The sequence below is a fragment of the Lineus longissimus genome, chromosome 3 (assembly GCF_910592395.1).
Source record: "Lineus longissimus chromosome 3, tnLinLong1.2, whole genome shotgun sequence".
NCBI classification, from domain to species: Eukaryota; Metazoa; Nemertea; class Pilidiophora; order Heteronemertea; family Lineidae; genus Lineus; species Lineus longissimus.
Genome location: NC_088310.1, coordinates 6,275,577 through 6,292,239, shown reverse-complemented (window position 1 = coordinate 6,292,239; position 16,663 = coordinate 6,275,577). Strand labels below are relative to the sequence as shown.

General features: G+C 41.9%; 1 protein-coding gene across 3 annotated transcripts; it reads right to left on the bottom strand.

Moving 5' to 3' along the window:
* Window positions 1–1,138: 1,138 nt before the first annotated feature.
* On the bottom strand, window positions 1,139–16,660 carry LOC135485573 (uncharacterized). 3 transcript variants are annotated; one of them, XM_064767733.1, is made up of 21 exons: window positions 15,808–16,660; window positions 13,352–13,819; window positions 12,548–13,027; window positions 12,085–12,236; window positions 11,635–11,956; window positions 10,943–11,401; window positions 10,259–10,753; window positions 9,797–9,955; window positions 7,109–7,441; window positions 6,607–6,933; window positions 6,176–6,402; window positions 5,940–6,030; window positions 5,557–5,750; window positions 5,108–5,273; window positions 4,379–4,885; window positions 3,996–4,167; window positions 3,510–3,686; window positions 3,214–3,243; window positions 2,654–2,998; window positions 2,208–2,458; window positions 1,139–1,895 (listed from the first exon to the last, which is right to left on the bottom strand). In XM_064767733.1, the coding sequence occupies exons 1-21, from the start codon at window positions 15,887–15,889 to the stop codon at window positions 1,813–1,815; spliced, it is 5,520 nt and encodes a 1,839-aa protein (XP_064623803.1). In that variant the 5' UTR covers window positions 15,890–16,660; the 3' UTR covers window positions 1,139–1,812. The 3 variants fall into 3 exon arrangements, with proteins under 3 accessions (XP_064623803.1, XP_064623805.1, XP_064623804.1); XM_064767735.1 differs by lacking the exon at window positions 15,808–16,660 and adding an exon at window positions 14,457–14,837; XM_064767734.1 differs by lacking the exon at window positions 3,214–3,243 and having other exon boundaries at window positions 15,808–16,659.
* Between the last annotated feature and the right edge of the window lie 3 nt (window positions 16,661–16,663).

Genomic DNA, 16,663 nt, shown 5'->3' with positions numbered 1-16,663 from the left:
GGCGGATCTTTTTCCAAAAAAGCTCCCTTCTTTTAAAACCGCTCTCGAGCAGATACCTTGCTCCGTACAGGTTCCCCTCTTTATACTCATATACGACTATTACGTTACTTTTCTGCAAATAAGCCAGCCTATTGAAATAGCTTGAGTGAGCTCGATTGTTTTCTGATCCATGGAGTATCAGGCAGGCGGTAGATGCGCCTGTTCACATTGAAAAAGAAGTAAAGGCGTTCAACTTGAACTTAAAGGTGGCTTGGCCTCTGTGAAATATCGTGTTGAGAGTTGAGCGTCAGCTACGTGTCGACATTATCAACTCTACAAACAATATCGGGCGATTGTTATACAAGGTAGGGGAAAAGCTAAGATTCCTGTCAAAGAGATTCGTCCTCTCCATCACAGGAATGTACCTGGATCGACAAGGGGTCGAACCCGGGGCCTCAGAGGTAACAGGCGCTGATGTTACCAGACTGCGCAATTCCAACGGTCAATGTGCCACAGGTCAATTCAAATACCAGTAACGTGACGGGAGGCATGGAAAATACAATGCTGTAGAATATTCAACTATATCAAATGATGATTGATATCACGTCAGCTCAGACGAAATGTCTTTCCACGGGACCATACCCCATGGGTAGGCAATGTTCCTTTGAATTCGACGGTGAACTCTCGAGAATAGCTGCCCACATGTGGATGACCTACAACCGTAGGTTGTATTCGGTGCAAGTCAGCGGGAACACTTTTCATTTCACAAAAGGCGGTATCCAGAGAAGAAGTCATAATATTATTATTACTAAATTGTACATTGATATGATAAACGACTTTATGTCGATATCGGTTTTTGAACTTGCTTGACGTTTGATGTTGTAGAATAACTCCTAAAGAACAGTTCAATCAATCAATCAATCATTTTCTTTGCGTTCAGGTTGACCTGAAGTGAGAGCAAGTTTACTAGATTTCTGACACTCTTATTGGTCTCAATAGTTTTTGACTTAAAGGGGGACTATAGGGAGGAACATGCAGGTCATATTGGCCACCTTCAGGTGACTAACATACAAAGAAAGCACAATGGCTGTAGTCAAAAGTTGCAATGAGTGTCGGTGTCCCAACAGGCAAATAAGAACAAACTAAGTTTCATTTTGCGAACTCTTTATTATTGTACATTCCGAGGATGACAGGTGGCGCCTTGTTCTGTAGGAGGAAACCTACACAATCGGAGGGAGTTGCCAACTCCATCACACAGGTGACTGGTGCTTATGTTTATAATGACATCATACATGAACATCACATTGATCGTAGTCTATGTATTTGCTGCACCACTCCCACTATGAAAAACCATTAATTTACCACTTTTGAATATTCAGTATAACACTCCATGGTATATCCATCAAACCTATCTACCCTTATTTACACGATCCAGCTCCACTTAAGCATTCGTTCTCTCCAGAAGAAAATTATAAACAGACGACCTCTTTTAATGTTTGGCACGGGTAATGTTATGTACAAAATGAGTATTCAACAAGTTATTTCCGCAATCATCTAATAAAATGTCATGTATTGACAAAAAACAGCATTTTTTGAGAAAAGAGAACATGCTCTCATTGGATAGTATAGTGAAATATATATGTGGTACGAAAGGACTGTCTTCAGTTGGCTCCATTCCGAAAACTGTCATTGATCACAAAGGCTTCAATTTCAAAATGACTCTTCCTGACAAGAGCGACGTTTATCAATTCCATTTCTGAACACTGTTGTGAATAAAACATGGTTTAAAGAAGAAACCAGCCAACAGTCTCTTGTTGCGAATGTGTTAATTCATCAGAGTGCTGTTTTGAACTTTCCCGGTCTGATCAGAAATCTCCTATTCACTTCATTGAAAAAGTCGGCCGGAGGTGTAAATGCTGGAACAAAAGAAGAAAAGTGGCTTTAAAATCGGTGTTTTGCTAATTTCTTTCAGCTATGTGTGCGTTTGATGCGAGCTGTCTGCCGACCCTCTCCAAAGCAAAGACGTTTCTCCAAACATGCTATCACTCCAGAATTATTGCTCCAGAAATAATTTCCTATGGAGTATAGGTGGTGCCAGTATGTTTAGAACTTAGGAGGGGGTCAGGATTTAGGTTGTCTTGCCAAGGACATCTGCGCATATCAGTCACTTGAAAACCACCAATTCGATTATTTAGCTACCGCCTATAATTCCCCTTCAAAATACTTACGTGGCGTTTGCTGATAAATGGGTTCATTTGGAGCAGTGTAAAGCCTAGGAGATGGGTTGTTGTATTTCCCCTCGTCCGCAGCTTGGTGATGTGGGATGGACGGAGGTGGCCTGCAGGGGATGTCATTCATGACCTTGACATGAGACACGGACACAGTGGACGCTTCACGAGATTGTGATGTTGGTCTGTCATGGGGTTGAACCCTGCCCATCTTTCGTTTGTAAGGGGCTTGTGGATCGTCCAGCCGTTGGCTAAAGGATAAAGTATGCATGCCAGTTTTAATAATCTGATTGATACAATGGTGCAAAAGCACAACAAATTTGACTTATACAATCACTGCATTATAGCCATCAAACTTTCCAAGGTGACACAAAATAGATTTTGATCAACATTTTATTGGTTGCGACCAAACTGAGTCAATCAAAATATATAACAAATATACACACTTCATTGCCATTGTACTTTTGCCAAATCTTTTGGCGATGCATAAGGAAGTAACTATTCCAAGGATCAGCCCCAAGCTCATAATGAGGCCAAGGACGATATTTCCACCAATGGTATCCAGCATCCAATCCGTCACGACTGGCTCGTCACCATATCTTGTAATTGATGTGACCTTGTGGGTGGCAAACTTCGCATTTGCCGTGATTGAGCTGGCGGGTTCCTCGAGGTTGTCCTTGGTGTATGCCCTCACGATGTGGCTGGCTGTGAAGAAGACTTTCTCCTTCCCTATGTTGCCTATCTTGTCCGTTGAGGAGTCTTTCAGGAAGTACAGGATAAGGATGGCACCACTGCAACATAATATACAACGTAGTTCATGTAATTGTCGAGTTTTCTGATTTGTAAGCAATGATTAGCATAACAGCGATTTTCAATCCACTGCACTCCAGATTGTAAAAGCGACAAGCAGTGATCATTTGGACAAACACGGAACAGACAAACAGTTATCACGTTTACGATAAACAACGAACATAACGTGAAAAACACACTCATCAGATGAACATACCTCGACTTTTGGTTTATTTTGCAAGCGCAGCTGAATGACAAAGCATAAACAAAGGCTAAAGAATAATCCTTCTTCGTCAACTTCAATGAACTACGACCAAGTCCAGAAACCCTGGGCCGAAAACTTTCAATATCACTGAGATCAGTTTATCTCGAGTTAACCAACGGCTACAGCCAAAAATGACTGAAGACAATTATTGAATGCCATTACAGATAGAACGGAAACAGACCAATAACCAATAATTTTGGCAATATGAGAAATGATAAATATACATGTTCCAGTATCATTGCACTTACCTTTTGCTGTCAACGATGGAATGCAGCTTTGCAACACATGGAGTACAGAGAGAACTAGCTGCTGTGAGGAAACTATCAAGATTTGCCTTTATTTTGTAGTAAGCTGGGCTATGTGCTGTCGTCCAGTTTGTCAGTACCTTCCAACCGATGTAGGTGTCAACACGAATGGCCTGGGTCCTGGGGAGAAGGAAACGAGAACCATATAGCAGTAGGCCCTACATGCTAACACAGAACATGTTTTGCCACTTCCATGCACTTATAACCGAGCACACCAACATTTTCCCGTCCCAAGTGAAAATCCGTTGAGGTACCGTTGCCAACTCATATACCGCTCAAGGTTGTTCGTCAAAAGCCGAATTCAAGGACCACATTGATGCTGTTACATTAGGAAATGAACCAACCACAATGTGTTATTTTTGAAAGACTATGAATACATTTAGTTAGGATTCTTCCACTTTGTTTAAAAAGTGTTAACATTATGCTCACAATGAAGTCTCAATCTTCACAGGATCATTGTCCTGACACTGAGCAATAAGGACATATTCCCGGTCTGGGTCCAGTGGTGTCACAGCAGAAGCGATCTTTCCCGTAGACCTGCCCATGGTAAAGTTATCTTTCTGTTGGTCCTGGAGCCATAGGTAACTAACGGTATTGTAAACTGTAATCAATTAAGTTAAATATTGTACTATGGGCAAAGGGTGGTGATAGAACAGAAAAGCAAAAGTGTGGCAAAAAAGTGACGGCATGAATCGCATCTAGCCCGCTCTTTTGATATGACTAGTTCATTCTTCATGTCAAAAATGACCAATGAAAACGTGATCTCTATGTAAATCCTGCCGTAAGAGAGGGCCAATTATACGCAAACTTACAAACATCTTTATCGGTACAGGAAACCAAACCAACCTCCTTCCCAACAACATCATTATACATTATCTCGAAGTTGTAGAAACCTTTCAAGAATGTTGGCCTGTTGTCGTTTATGTTGTTGACTGTTACAGTGACTGTTGCGGTGTCCCTCAGCTTGCCCTTGTCCTCAACGTAGATTTTGAAGGTCATGGTATTCCCAATCATCGCCTCTCTATCAATAGGGCTCTGGACGCTCAAGTGGGCAATCGTGGCTGTTATCTTTACGGTCTGGAAATAGTTGTATGCCATATTCGCATCCAAAGGATCGACATAAAATCGTAAGATACCGTTTTCTCCGATATCTGGATCCTTTGCCGTGACGACGGTTAGACTAGTACCCTGTGTAGACCCTTCTGTGACTGTTGCTGTATATGCGGTCTTGGTAAACGATGGCCTTTCATTGATGTCGGTTATATGGACGGTTAGGGCAAAGTAACATGTCAAACCGCCAGCATCTGACACATAGAACACTGCAAAAGTAAGCAGTAAGAGTTACATCTTGAACTGTCCCCTTCAGAACTGAATATGAAAATGAATCCTTAGACTCATGTCACTATTAAAGTCTTATAAAGTCAACAGCGTACATTGCACTACCAATATCGAAAGGCTACTAATGCTAATGTGAAAAGGTAAAGAAAAATGACGGAAGGTGCTCTTACACATGCAATGTTCTTTTTCTCGCCCTGACTTACTTCCAAATATTGGGCTTTTCAGCGTTTCGTAGTTAATGCCCGTCAGATTGATTAGACCTGTATTATCGATGGTAAATCTGCCTTGGAATGCCAGGTTTTTTGTAATCTTCACGTAGGTCAAAGTTCCACCATCCTGGTCCGTGGCGGTGAACAGTTTCCAAGGATTCTGAAGTAAGAAGTATAAGTCATCATGTTTCTGTAATGGCCAAAGCAAGGGAATGAGATACACGTATTTGACAATTTTAGAATGAACAAGAAGAAAAAATTGGCACACTTGTAGATTAGTATTACGCAACATTTATCATGAGAAAAAGATATAAGGAATACGACAGTAAAATGATTTCCATTTTTGATCAGTACATGTTTTTATAAGAAGAAGAACCTCATATTTATTATAATGTGCCTGCATTGGTGAAGTTAGCGTCGCGCTGAAATGAATGTCCACTTACATATGTGCCTATTTCTGGTGTTGTGACATGCAAGGAGCTTGGAGAACATATGGGCGGGTCATTCTTATCAACAACATTCACGGTGATGTCTTTCGTTGTACAGTTGGCCGACGCACACACCTTGATAACCACTGTGTAGAGCTTTACTACCTCATAGTCGAAGTCAGGGGTATGCGCTGAATAAAAACGACCACCTGAAAATGAAATGAGATTGCTTTAATGTCTGTTTATGTCTGTCTTAACATAAGTAATGCATTACTTATAGTTTTCAATCATTCTTGGTCAGGTAATTTTATCTAGTCGGCTTGACTGAGGCAGTCTGTTCGTCATCCTAGTCTGTCTTTCTAAAGGGAGCGACAGGGATGATGAAGGAAGCAACTTACTACTGTCTACTCCAAATTTGGCTTGTCCACTGAAAGGCTTCACAAGATGACTGAAAGCAAGCGGACGATTATCTGGATCAATGGCAAACACCTGAAAAATATTTTCAAAAAAAGTATCAATATACATATTCTGTTGACTAATTCATATAAGTAGACAGGCACAATATATGTTTGTTATCCATTATGTCAATGTACACGTTTGAAGTGTTTGATGATGATGATGATGTTCACCTCACCAGTAAAAGAGTGCTTTCAAGGGCCTGGTCCTCATTTACAGAAACGGCGCCTGGCCAGTGCACATTCGTAAAGAGCGGACTGTCACCGTACGTATTGTTGAGGATCTTCACGGTCAATATGGCGCTCACAGGAGCCGTTTTACCATCACTGACTATCACTGTAATCTGGTATTGACTGGTTGTCTCGTGATCGAAGTTGGGAGATTTTACGTATTGGATGTTTGAACCTGAAAATGAAAGCGTCCAACCTACAAGGGTCAACAGATACTGTGTATAATCGATCTTCAAAATGAAAATTATTTTGCAGATCTCACAACGACGAGAGCTCACAGCAATGACACAAAATACAAACATACGTAACAAACTGCATCATAGGGAAGCAAAAAGTCAATCGGATTCCATATTACTTAATGCTGTAAAGATAATCTTACCATCCTTTGGGTCCTGCTTGAATTTGCCATCAAATGGCTGCGGGTTTATGTAATATTTCAGTGAAGTTCCCGCATCAGGATCAGTTGCCGACACCGTAAAAATATGAGTATCATAATTATTGTTGTCCGTCTCGTACAGAGATATTGTCTTTGGTAGATTCTGAATAGTGGGAAGTTCTGGAACATCAGAGCACGGTACAATGATGATTGCTGGTGTGGCTGTCTGGGGCGGCACGCCTTTGTCCTTCATATGAATGGTTAAGGTGTAAGTCGGTGGTGCTGCCGCTTCGAAATTTAGACCTGGGTTCATGATACTGATGATACCAGCTGAAATGACGACGCAGAGTGAGATGTAAGCAATTTTAAAAGAAAACAAAAGCAAAGGTTTATTGGAACGTGTAAAAACATTAGGCCGCCTCAAACATATGTTCCTTTTCTTAAAACAAAAGTGTTGAAGTAGCCCCCCCCCCCCCACAGTTGATATTTTCAATTCCTTTCTTACCTGTTCCAGTCGGGTTAATGGCAAAGGGTGCTGCAGGCAAAACAGATGGTTTGACATCAATGGACCACAGCATCGTCTGTTTGGGTAAGTCCTGGTCCGTGTAGGTCATGGTATGGACAACTGCTGCCTTATTCTCTGGGATGGCAGGATTGATGGTGAAAGGATACTTGGCATCAAACACAGGTTTGTCGTTGACATCCTTTATGTTGATGGTTAAGGTAGAAGTGGCAGTGTACAGTGGGTCACCTGTGGTACCGTCGGTAACTGTGACTTGGACTAGATACTGAGCCTTGGTTTCATAGCTGAAACTTTGTTTAGTTCTAATTTCACCAGCTGTAAAAAGAAGGAAACAGAGAGTTAGTAACCAACACTCAAGCAGTAGCTACGACTACAGCAGAGTCATCTACTACTTCCAGGCTGAAATGTCCGATGTGCCAAAGATCTCACAGATTGGTGGACTGCAAGGAGTGGCGCCAGAGCCGAGTGAACCAGAGATGGGAAGTGGCCAAGAGGGAAAAGTTATGTTATAGATGTCTGAGAGATAATCATCTTGGCAGTACCTGCAAATCCGAGCGAAATTGTGATATCGACAACTGTGGCTAGACGCATCACCGAGATTTGCATTACAAGAAGAAGTCCGAAACGCCAAACACCAATTTCACAGCCAGAGGCGACTCTAATCATCAATCGAGTAACAAGAGCGGATGTTCCGCTTTTGGTGTGACACCGGATGGCAAGGTGAAAGTCACTAGAGTAGCATTGCGATTGATTCCAGTCGGAATTGCGAAGCCAAATGGAAAGTCGGTCCTCATCAACGCGTTTTTAGACGATGGTTCTGACTGTTCATATTTGCGACAAGAGATAGCTGATGCTTTGGGATTGAACTCTACTGCAGCCAATCTGTCCATTTCAACGTTAGTAGGAAACACGCCAGTTACCAGCAACAAGCAAGGTAGTCGATCTAAAATTAGAGTAGGACTTATAACAATATTTGAGAAATATGGTCAACTCGAAAATGTTGGCAAACAGATGATGCTGCACGTGTCGCCTGAAAGTGAGAAGCTGAAGATTATCGGTTACTGTAAGTGTTTGAAGGTATCTCTTGCAGAACTTGATGACTCCGCTTCTATTTATCTGGACGCAAGAGATAAGACCGATGCTCCTTCGGACGTTGTTGAAGCTGATCCCAAGAAGATTGGAGGTAAGGCAGATGTTGCAGTTCATTGGTCTCGAGAGCTGGAAGACGTAGGAGATTGTTCCAATTCGACATCGAGTGGTGATGAGGAAGAAGTTGAGGCGGCAGATAGAGAGGGTGAATCTAGAGATAGCAGTCACAAAACTTCAAGCAGCCAACGTAGAAAGCCTGAAGTAGATGATTGGGTTGACCAGACGGCCGCTACTTCTAGACCGGGGACAAGCAAAGACTGCCAGTGCCAGAGCCAGTTATGCTAGACTTCAAGCAAAGAAGAACGCAGGATCGTAGCAGCGTATCCTCTTCATCTTCAAAATCTCAGAGATCACGAGAAGCGGCTATCAAGTCAGAAATTGCCACTCTGCGAGTAAAGCAGGAAAAGGAGACCTTCACCAAAGAGATGAAGATAAAGGAAGCTGAACACCAGTTAACCATCAAGAAGATGGAAGATGAAGCGGAGAGATCAGCTTTAGAAGCAGCTCTGTTAGATGATGAGGGTGAGATGCCACACCAGTTGTCAATCGTCACCAGACACCTGAGTAATCGACCACGCCCAGACAGAAGAATGAAGACGCCTCAACAGAAGAAAGTGTCGCCATCTGGAAGTCCTTTTGGTCTGCCCACGCAGTTCTCACTTTCCCCTGAGAAGTTATCTCACACGTTCGAAGAATATAAAGATCTTCGTCAACTTTTCCAGGGAATTGCAAAACCTCAGTTGCCGAAGTTTGATGGGAAGCATGAGAAGTACCATGACTGGAGAGCTCTGTTCGACATTTTTGTACATCAGCAGTTTGTTCCAGTTCGTTATAAGATGGTGATCCTGAAGTCTTGTTTGAATGGTCATCCTGCACAAATGGTTGAACAGCTGGGCTACACCGACTCACAATACCAAATGGCTTTGTTCAAGTCAGAACAACGATATGGGGGAGACAAGCGGCTTCTTCAACAACAGATGGACAATATCATCTCGTCACCAGCTGTGGATGATCATGATACGAAAGGTTTAGAAGATTTGTCCAACAAGTTATGTGACATCGTGGCGAAGTTTGCAGACCTTGGCCGAACACAAGAACTCGTTGGATGCTCGTCGTTGTACACAGTTGTTCAGCAGAAAATACCGGATAAGCTACTAGTCCGGTATCTTGACCGGTGGGAAGAAGATGACGGTTTGGAATGTTTCGTCGAAAGGCTCCACAGACAAGTATGCCTAGAAGCTGCCGAACTGACACATCGAAGGAAGCCTAATTTTAGATCGACTACCTTGCTTCTTAACGAGATTTTTAACTTCTACCTTGAGGCTGTCTATTTCTAAATCTATAGCCCCAAACTCCTGGTCAAGGAACTTCAAAGCCTCTTCTGGATCTTCTGGCTGATCCCAGACATTGTCTCCTAAATGTGCTGGTGGTTTCTTCGCACGAGAAGGAATTAACGTCCTTGCACCTTCCCCTTCATAACCATGATGACATCCCAACAAAGGTACAGAAACATATACTTACTACCGGGATTGATCTGAAACTCTGCGTTAAAGGTGGTAATGGTGTACTGAAGGGCACTCGGTACCCCAACGTCTCCTTGTGATCCCTTCACTGTGAACACCGATAGCCCGATAGCTTCGTTTTCATTTACAGTGGCAGTGTTTGGGAGATTATCAAAAACTGGAAAGACAATAGTCAAACATCACATACATTGGTTTCACAGGGATACATGTTGCACTATTTTGTTTCTCCAAAAACATCATTTTGTGAAACCACTTATCACATTGTTCATGTGAATGAACCGTCCTGTCTGTCAATTTTGGTTATAAGAAAGGGGCATATACCATCAAGTGATGTTGAAAATGATTTTGGCTGCCATTTTTTGCTGTAGGAAAGGGGAATGCAGGGCTAATTTCAAAGATTTAAAAAAAATTTACTTTGCTCGATAAAGGATGTGATTTTCTACTCTTTTTAAATACTCACCTGGCCTGCAGTTCTTCTTGATATTTCCCGTGATTAAACTGATGCACCTAAAGTTGTTAGAGTCATCGACATCAAGGTACTGAGCGTTATCACCCTCGGAGATATAGACGCACAAGTAATTAACTTTGGAACATTTGACCTGAGGTATGATCAACTCGTCCGCAGGGCTAGTAGTCGGGGCATACGTCTGGTCCGTCTTCGTAACAGTCTGCGTCTGCGCCGCCAGGCTCTCAGGGAATTGTACTTTATGCGATAGTTTCCCGATTGCAAGAGTATCCAATTTCCCGGACCCAACATCCACATCAGAGAAGGCCATTTTGAGTTGAAAGTTGTTGCTCCCCGCAGGTTTGGTTGGAGGGGGCAAGATGTCGTTCCCAGAATGTGCTGGAGCAACATTTTGCCATACAATGTCGAATTTAAAGGCACTGGCTTTCGAGTCCTTTATATATTGCACAGCAGTAGTTGGTTTCCCAGCAAAGGTTGAAATGGAGACATCTGAAAAGATAAGACGAATATTTCAGTCAAATATATATTTTGTAGAAAGAATAGAGTTGCCTGTTTTCAAGCTCAAAATTCTCATGTTCTTTATCTTATTCGTATTGGATGTAACAAAGGAAGTTTTTCAACATTGACAAAATGTGTTTCTCTTTTTTCAACTTGGTCAGGCACAATTGCTAGACTTACCTGGGGAACACACTTTTACTGCAGAAATATCGATGCACTTGTGGTTATTTGTAGTATCTTTGTCGCCAAACAGTAAGGCATTGTGTTCAATAACAGCACATATGTACTTGAGATCATTGCATTTTGTCTTTTCCAGCGATACCCGCACAGTTCCTCCAAGTGACAATGTACTTCCTACAGGCAGGGCGGCCTTTAGGTTTCCTGCATTAGCAGCGGAAGGCTTGTAGAGGAATGCCTTGGTGTTTGTAACTGTAGCCGCATAGAGTGCAAGATCTTTGTCGGTGAGTCTGATATCGACAGCGTAGTTCCAAGTCTTGGCAAGCGGAATGCCCGAGTTTGCCCCAGTTGCGATATTCTTGATGTCGAGTGTGAAGGCCACGTCTTGCCAAACATCTTGGATGTACCTCAGGGGGTCTGGGGTGGATGGAGGTGTAATGGACCATGTCAAGACAGAAAGATCTGCAAAAGGAATCAAGCACTCCTCGATTAAAGGAAATAGAATGCACATTCCCCGAGGCAAGGTTGGTTCTCATTCTACTCATTCTTCTCTGATATCTGAGGAAAATTTTAATATTTCACCAAAATCAACATTCAGAAGTGTGTGATAAATGAGACCTGATGGCATTATGACCAGCAACCCCCCATACATAAAGGAAATGAATTCCTGATATGAAAGAGAATGTGGTACTTACCTGGTGTGCAACCTTTCTTGTTTAGTATGTCGACACATGTGGTATTGGGCTTCAGATCTTTGGGAGTGACAACCGATGAAGAGTCCAAATAACCTGCACCAGAGCCTGGCCATAGGAAAGCGCAGAGCCACCTAACGGCCTCACATGCTGAAGAGGTGAGCGGAATCACCGCAGTGCCCGAGACGGATATTTCTGCAGCGGTGTTGAGACCAAGGGCTTTGCGGCGGTCCGTGTCGGACAAGGTGGTTGGGATCAATGGAAGTCCGAGGCTATTTGTCGTACCAGCAGCATTCATATCAACATCTGAGAGTTTCAGTTCCACCTGAAATGTGAAGTGTTCCAAATCTCAATGTGATCAAGGCTGAATCATGGATATGACAGTATTTACATAGGATAAAGGTCAAAATCTATACTTGAATGAAGTGTATCATTCATTGAAAATCGTGTTACCTTGTAGTTGTAATTCGGTGACACTGCGAGATAAATCACATCTTCTAGTACAGGGGTAGTCTTCACATTCTTTATCTTCATGGTAAAGGAAGCCGTTGTGGTTTTTCCAACTGCTAGGTTGGTTGAGAGAACAAGACTGCTCGGTTGTGGGTCTGTGAAGACAGAAAACGTCACCATGCTATATCTTGTCAAAACTATCTCTAATTACGAGCATCACCACATGTGTCAGCTATATGAGGACTTTTCCTCCAGCTAGATAAGGACTTTTCCTCTTACCTATTCATTGGTGTTTTACAGCACTCTCAGTAGCTGTGAGGGCTGAGAAAACAGTTTCTCAGGCAGATCATCAGATTGTTTCAGACGTTCTCATTAAAAATCATGAAAGAAACCGACAGGGCTTTGGTTACGACAAAATATGAACACACTGAACATTCACATATGATGTGCTACCTTTATAACCTACCCGGGGCGCAACTTCGGACTCCGGCAAGTGAATGGCAAATCGTATTGGTTCCAACGCCAGTCAGGGTGGCGGCTGCCTCAGTATAAGAAGCTGTGCCGGCTGCTACAATTTTGACACAAACGAATTTCGCATTTGGACAGTGCGTAGCTGTCATGGCTGCATAATCTATGCTACCAGAGATGGGAGTAGTAGCACCGGCCCCATTCACCCCAGGCAGACCAATCCTCAGCTCAGAGTCTGAAATCGTTAGTGTGTTAGCTTTCACACCTAACAGAGTAGCAGTTGGGATGCTTGCGGTGCTGTAAAATGATGTCAGAGCAAAGTTCTTTCTCGGAGATGAAACTGCAGGAATATCATAACCTGGGCCACTCTTAGCCCTGTTCCTTATCTGAAGGATGAATGCGATGCCTTTCTTTCCGAGTGGTCCAACGAGCGGGCTTGAGGCAGTTGGTAAGGTCGTGAAGGACACAGCCTCAACGTCTGGTGGGAGAGAAAAGTGATGAGACACAATGAAAACAAACCTTGGTAATATTTAGCATAGCATACATCTTTCATTGTATAAGCTTTGAGCTACGTTGAGCAGGTGCAAAACATGCATTGTGCTATTTAAAACTGAACAACACTTCCAAACTTTTCTGACCAAAACCAATGATTTGCTGACAAGGCTACTTGTGAAAGTTGCTTGTCAACTCCAAGTCGTCATTTTGTATTGGTGGCGATATGCGGTATGGCAGATTTTGCGACATGATTCAAGAAGCAGCTAGTAGCAGCCCAGGCAAGGTTTGCCTGATTTATTACACTCACCTATCCCGCATGACACCTGGTCCGTCACATCCTTACATTTCCAATTATTCAACAACCGAGTTTTGTCCTCAGGATATTCATTGGTCTTTGGCAACGAGTTAACACAAAGATACCGTATACCAGCACACTTGGTAGCATCATTTGGAATCTTGACCTTCACTGCGCCTTTAAGCAACTTGGTCCTCCCAGCTATGAGGCCAACTTGGACATCATTAGATGGGCTGACTGTCACATCTGCATTGTCAAAGGCTGCTATTCCAAGGATGTTTGAGGCAGTACCAGTGTTACGCACATCAACATCCGAGAGCACAAACTTGAGGTGGAAGTTCTCCTTCCCAGCACCAGCTGCCTTCTTAATATCCGTATTGGCATTGTTATTCTTGACCGTCACTTCAAATGTGAGTGTTGCCTGGACATCCATCAACATCACCACATTGTTAGGTTCGTTGAACACTATCACTTCCACATCTGAAATAGCAATACATATTCTTCTAAGATGGGTACGTGGCCAACCTGTACATCAGTAGAACGACTCACTGTCAATCGGGGGCAGCTTTCCGTACCGTGTTATTTGGGAAGTGTTTTGTAAGAAAGGGTGGCAATCAGATAGGTGGGAAGAAATTCATATCTTTCTGGGCTACAACTTAGAACAGCTTCAAATGAACTATATGATGTTTACCACTACAGGACAGAAAAACCCAACTTACCAGGATGACACGTTTTCAACAGATTTGGTGTAATGAGACTGGTAGACGACAGTAGTAGATTAATAAACTGGTAGGTATGGCATTACTAGCCGGTTACTCTTAGGTATGGCCGGTTAGGTATGGCCCAAGCATGTAAATTTTACATAAAAAGAAGTTGTAAACCACTGCAGCACAGAGTAGATGATCAGATAGAAGCTGAAGTAAGACTTACGTCTGACAAGCATTTTTGCTTGTGTTGTTTGGTTATAGTGCAGCACGGCGTGTAAGAAAATGAAGAATAGTGTGATGATTGTTTCCAACATGAAGGTCGTAGTAGATTATTTCACGAATTACGGAGACTGAACAAGTCTTTTAGCAATAACGTTCATATTATTTATGAAAGATTCAACAATGTTTACCTCGAAGCAAAACTGGTGCTCTTTTTTCACCAGGTCTGGTGTCACCAATAATCAATCTATTCTAAATGTCCTAGGAAGTTCTTGGAATGTTTTAATAAGCATATAACTCTTAAAACATATTAAACTACAGCTTCGCAGAAAAGATAATCGCCCTGATCTGATCATGTTGGAAGAACGCAAAGTCTCCATACTGAATTTAACCCTTTTCGCCCCAGGCTTGGATTAAGTAGATTAATAAACTAACCAAGGACACGTTTTTAACAATGATTAGTCTCGATAATGAATTTAACCCTTTTCGCCCCAGGCTTGGATTAAGCAGATTAATAAACTTACCAAGGACACGTTTTTAACAATGATTAGTCTCGATAATGAATTTAACCCTTTTCGCCCAAGGCTTGGATTAGATCGACAAACTTATGAAGGACACATTTTTTTTTACAATGATGAGATATAACTAATATTATTTAGAATAGGCATGCTGATTTGTTCATGATAAACACCAAGAGTTTAGTTGTGGCAAGCCATGATGTATTCTCATTTTGTAAAAGAGATAGCATTCTTCCCTGGCATTTGCAAAATACAGTTTAGAACATGTGATGTGCATAATTAGAGAAGAAACACGCAAAAATTCAGATATACCAGTATGCTCTTAGAAAAAAAAAATTATTGGTCAGGAATAATTAAAACTGATATTAGAGAAAGCCTGCAGCACAAAATCAGGTTCTCAAGGCGATGCTCTCCTATACATTAAAACACGACCAACTGAAATATATTTCTCAATATTTACCAATGTCATATTTCTCTTTGCCAAAAGTATGCAACTATAAAACACGCCAGGAACAGAATATTGATATTGCAACCTGTAATCGTTTGCTAATACATGTTCTCTGGCTATTTGCTCTTCAATTTGCATTTTACATTCCATTTGGTCCGGTCACATAGCCGTAAAACAACTATTGAATTTAACCACTTGTGTGCCAAGACATAACATATTTGTTTCAACAACAGTTACAAACTTAGATAATGGTCCGATATATGATAGACAAAGGTCACACTGGTTGATCGCTTCATAAATGGGCATCATAATTAGGGGATTGGGGGATGAAATTCACATACTAGTGGGGCGTGCATCATAATACAAAATTGGCAATGAATGGTTTCACAGTATCAAGTCAATAATGTGTAATAGCATAAAACCAATGATTACACTCAGATAAGGTATCATGACTGGATGTTCATCTTAGTCTAAACAGCAGCCTTATCCTAATTAATTGGTATCAAGACATTTTTGTTACTTATCATTGTAGGTTTAATTTTCGCCAAATTTGGTCAAACCATTTTGAGACCTTACCTGTAGCGACTCCAGAACTATATTTTACTCCTTCGCTGATGAGGATAAACATTAACAAAATTGTCCGCTCTGAATCATTCATCTCATCAGTTATCCGAAAAAAAAGGTCAGAAATAACAGCACAATAAACTAGTCCACCAAGATCAATTCAACATGCTCATCATTGTCACCACATCACACTACAATGTCGACACATGGCGGTTAATTGAGGCTAATGCCTGGGGACTGTTTTCGTCCACACCGAGAATTGATATTTTTGTAGAATGGACAAATAGAGATGGGTTTCACAAGGCGACACTCTAAATGACAAATCAATAAGAAAGACAACTGACTCGCCCAATATCATTCTCAACCACATGCCTCATACAAGGGGAGACGAAAGGAAGGAACAGAGGAGTTTTATAATGGCAACCTCCAGATCATTTAATGACCAAGGCAAACAAGTGCTCTCTCCATGATCTTAGCGACCCAAGATGACCAATAAATAAACACACAAGTATCCTGCCCAAAATCCCACCACAATTGGGAAAGAATCATTTACTTGACCAAGTGATGCAAGAAAAAAGTGACTTTGCCTAGGTCTCAAGGTAGTCTGATGCGACTGCACAGACAGTTGATGTGTCAAAAGATGGCCATGGCCTGGATGCTTATGACTGATATCAAGACACCAACATAACTCCCGAAATAAGTCTCAAATCTCACTCATGATATGACTACAAGAGAATATAGACTTTGCCCAGAATCACACTCTAATCCCCAACACTAAAAGTCCCAGGGAGCGAAACGACTGGGGGGAAACAACCACAATTAGTGTTGGGTACCGATGTCCCAATTTTGGTTAGGCCTATAAGTCATT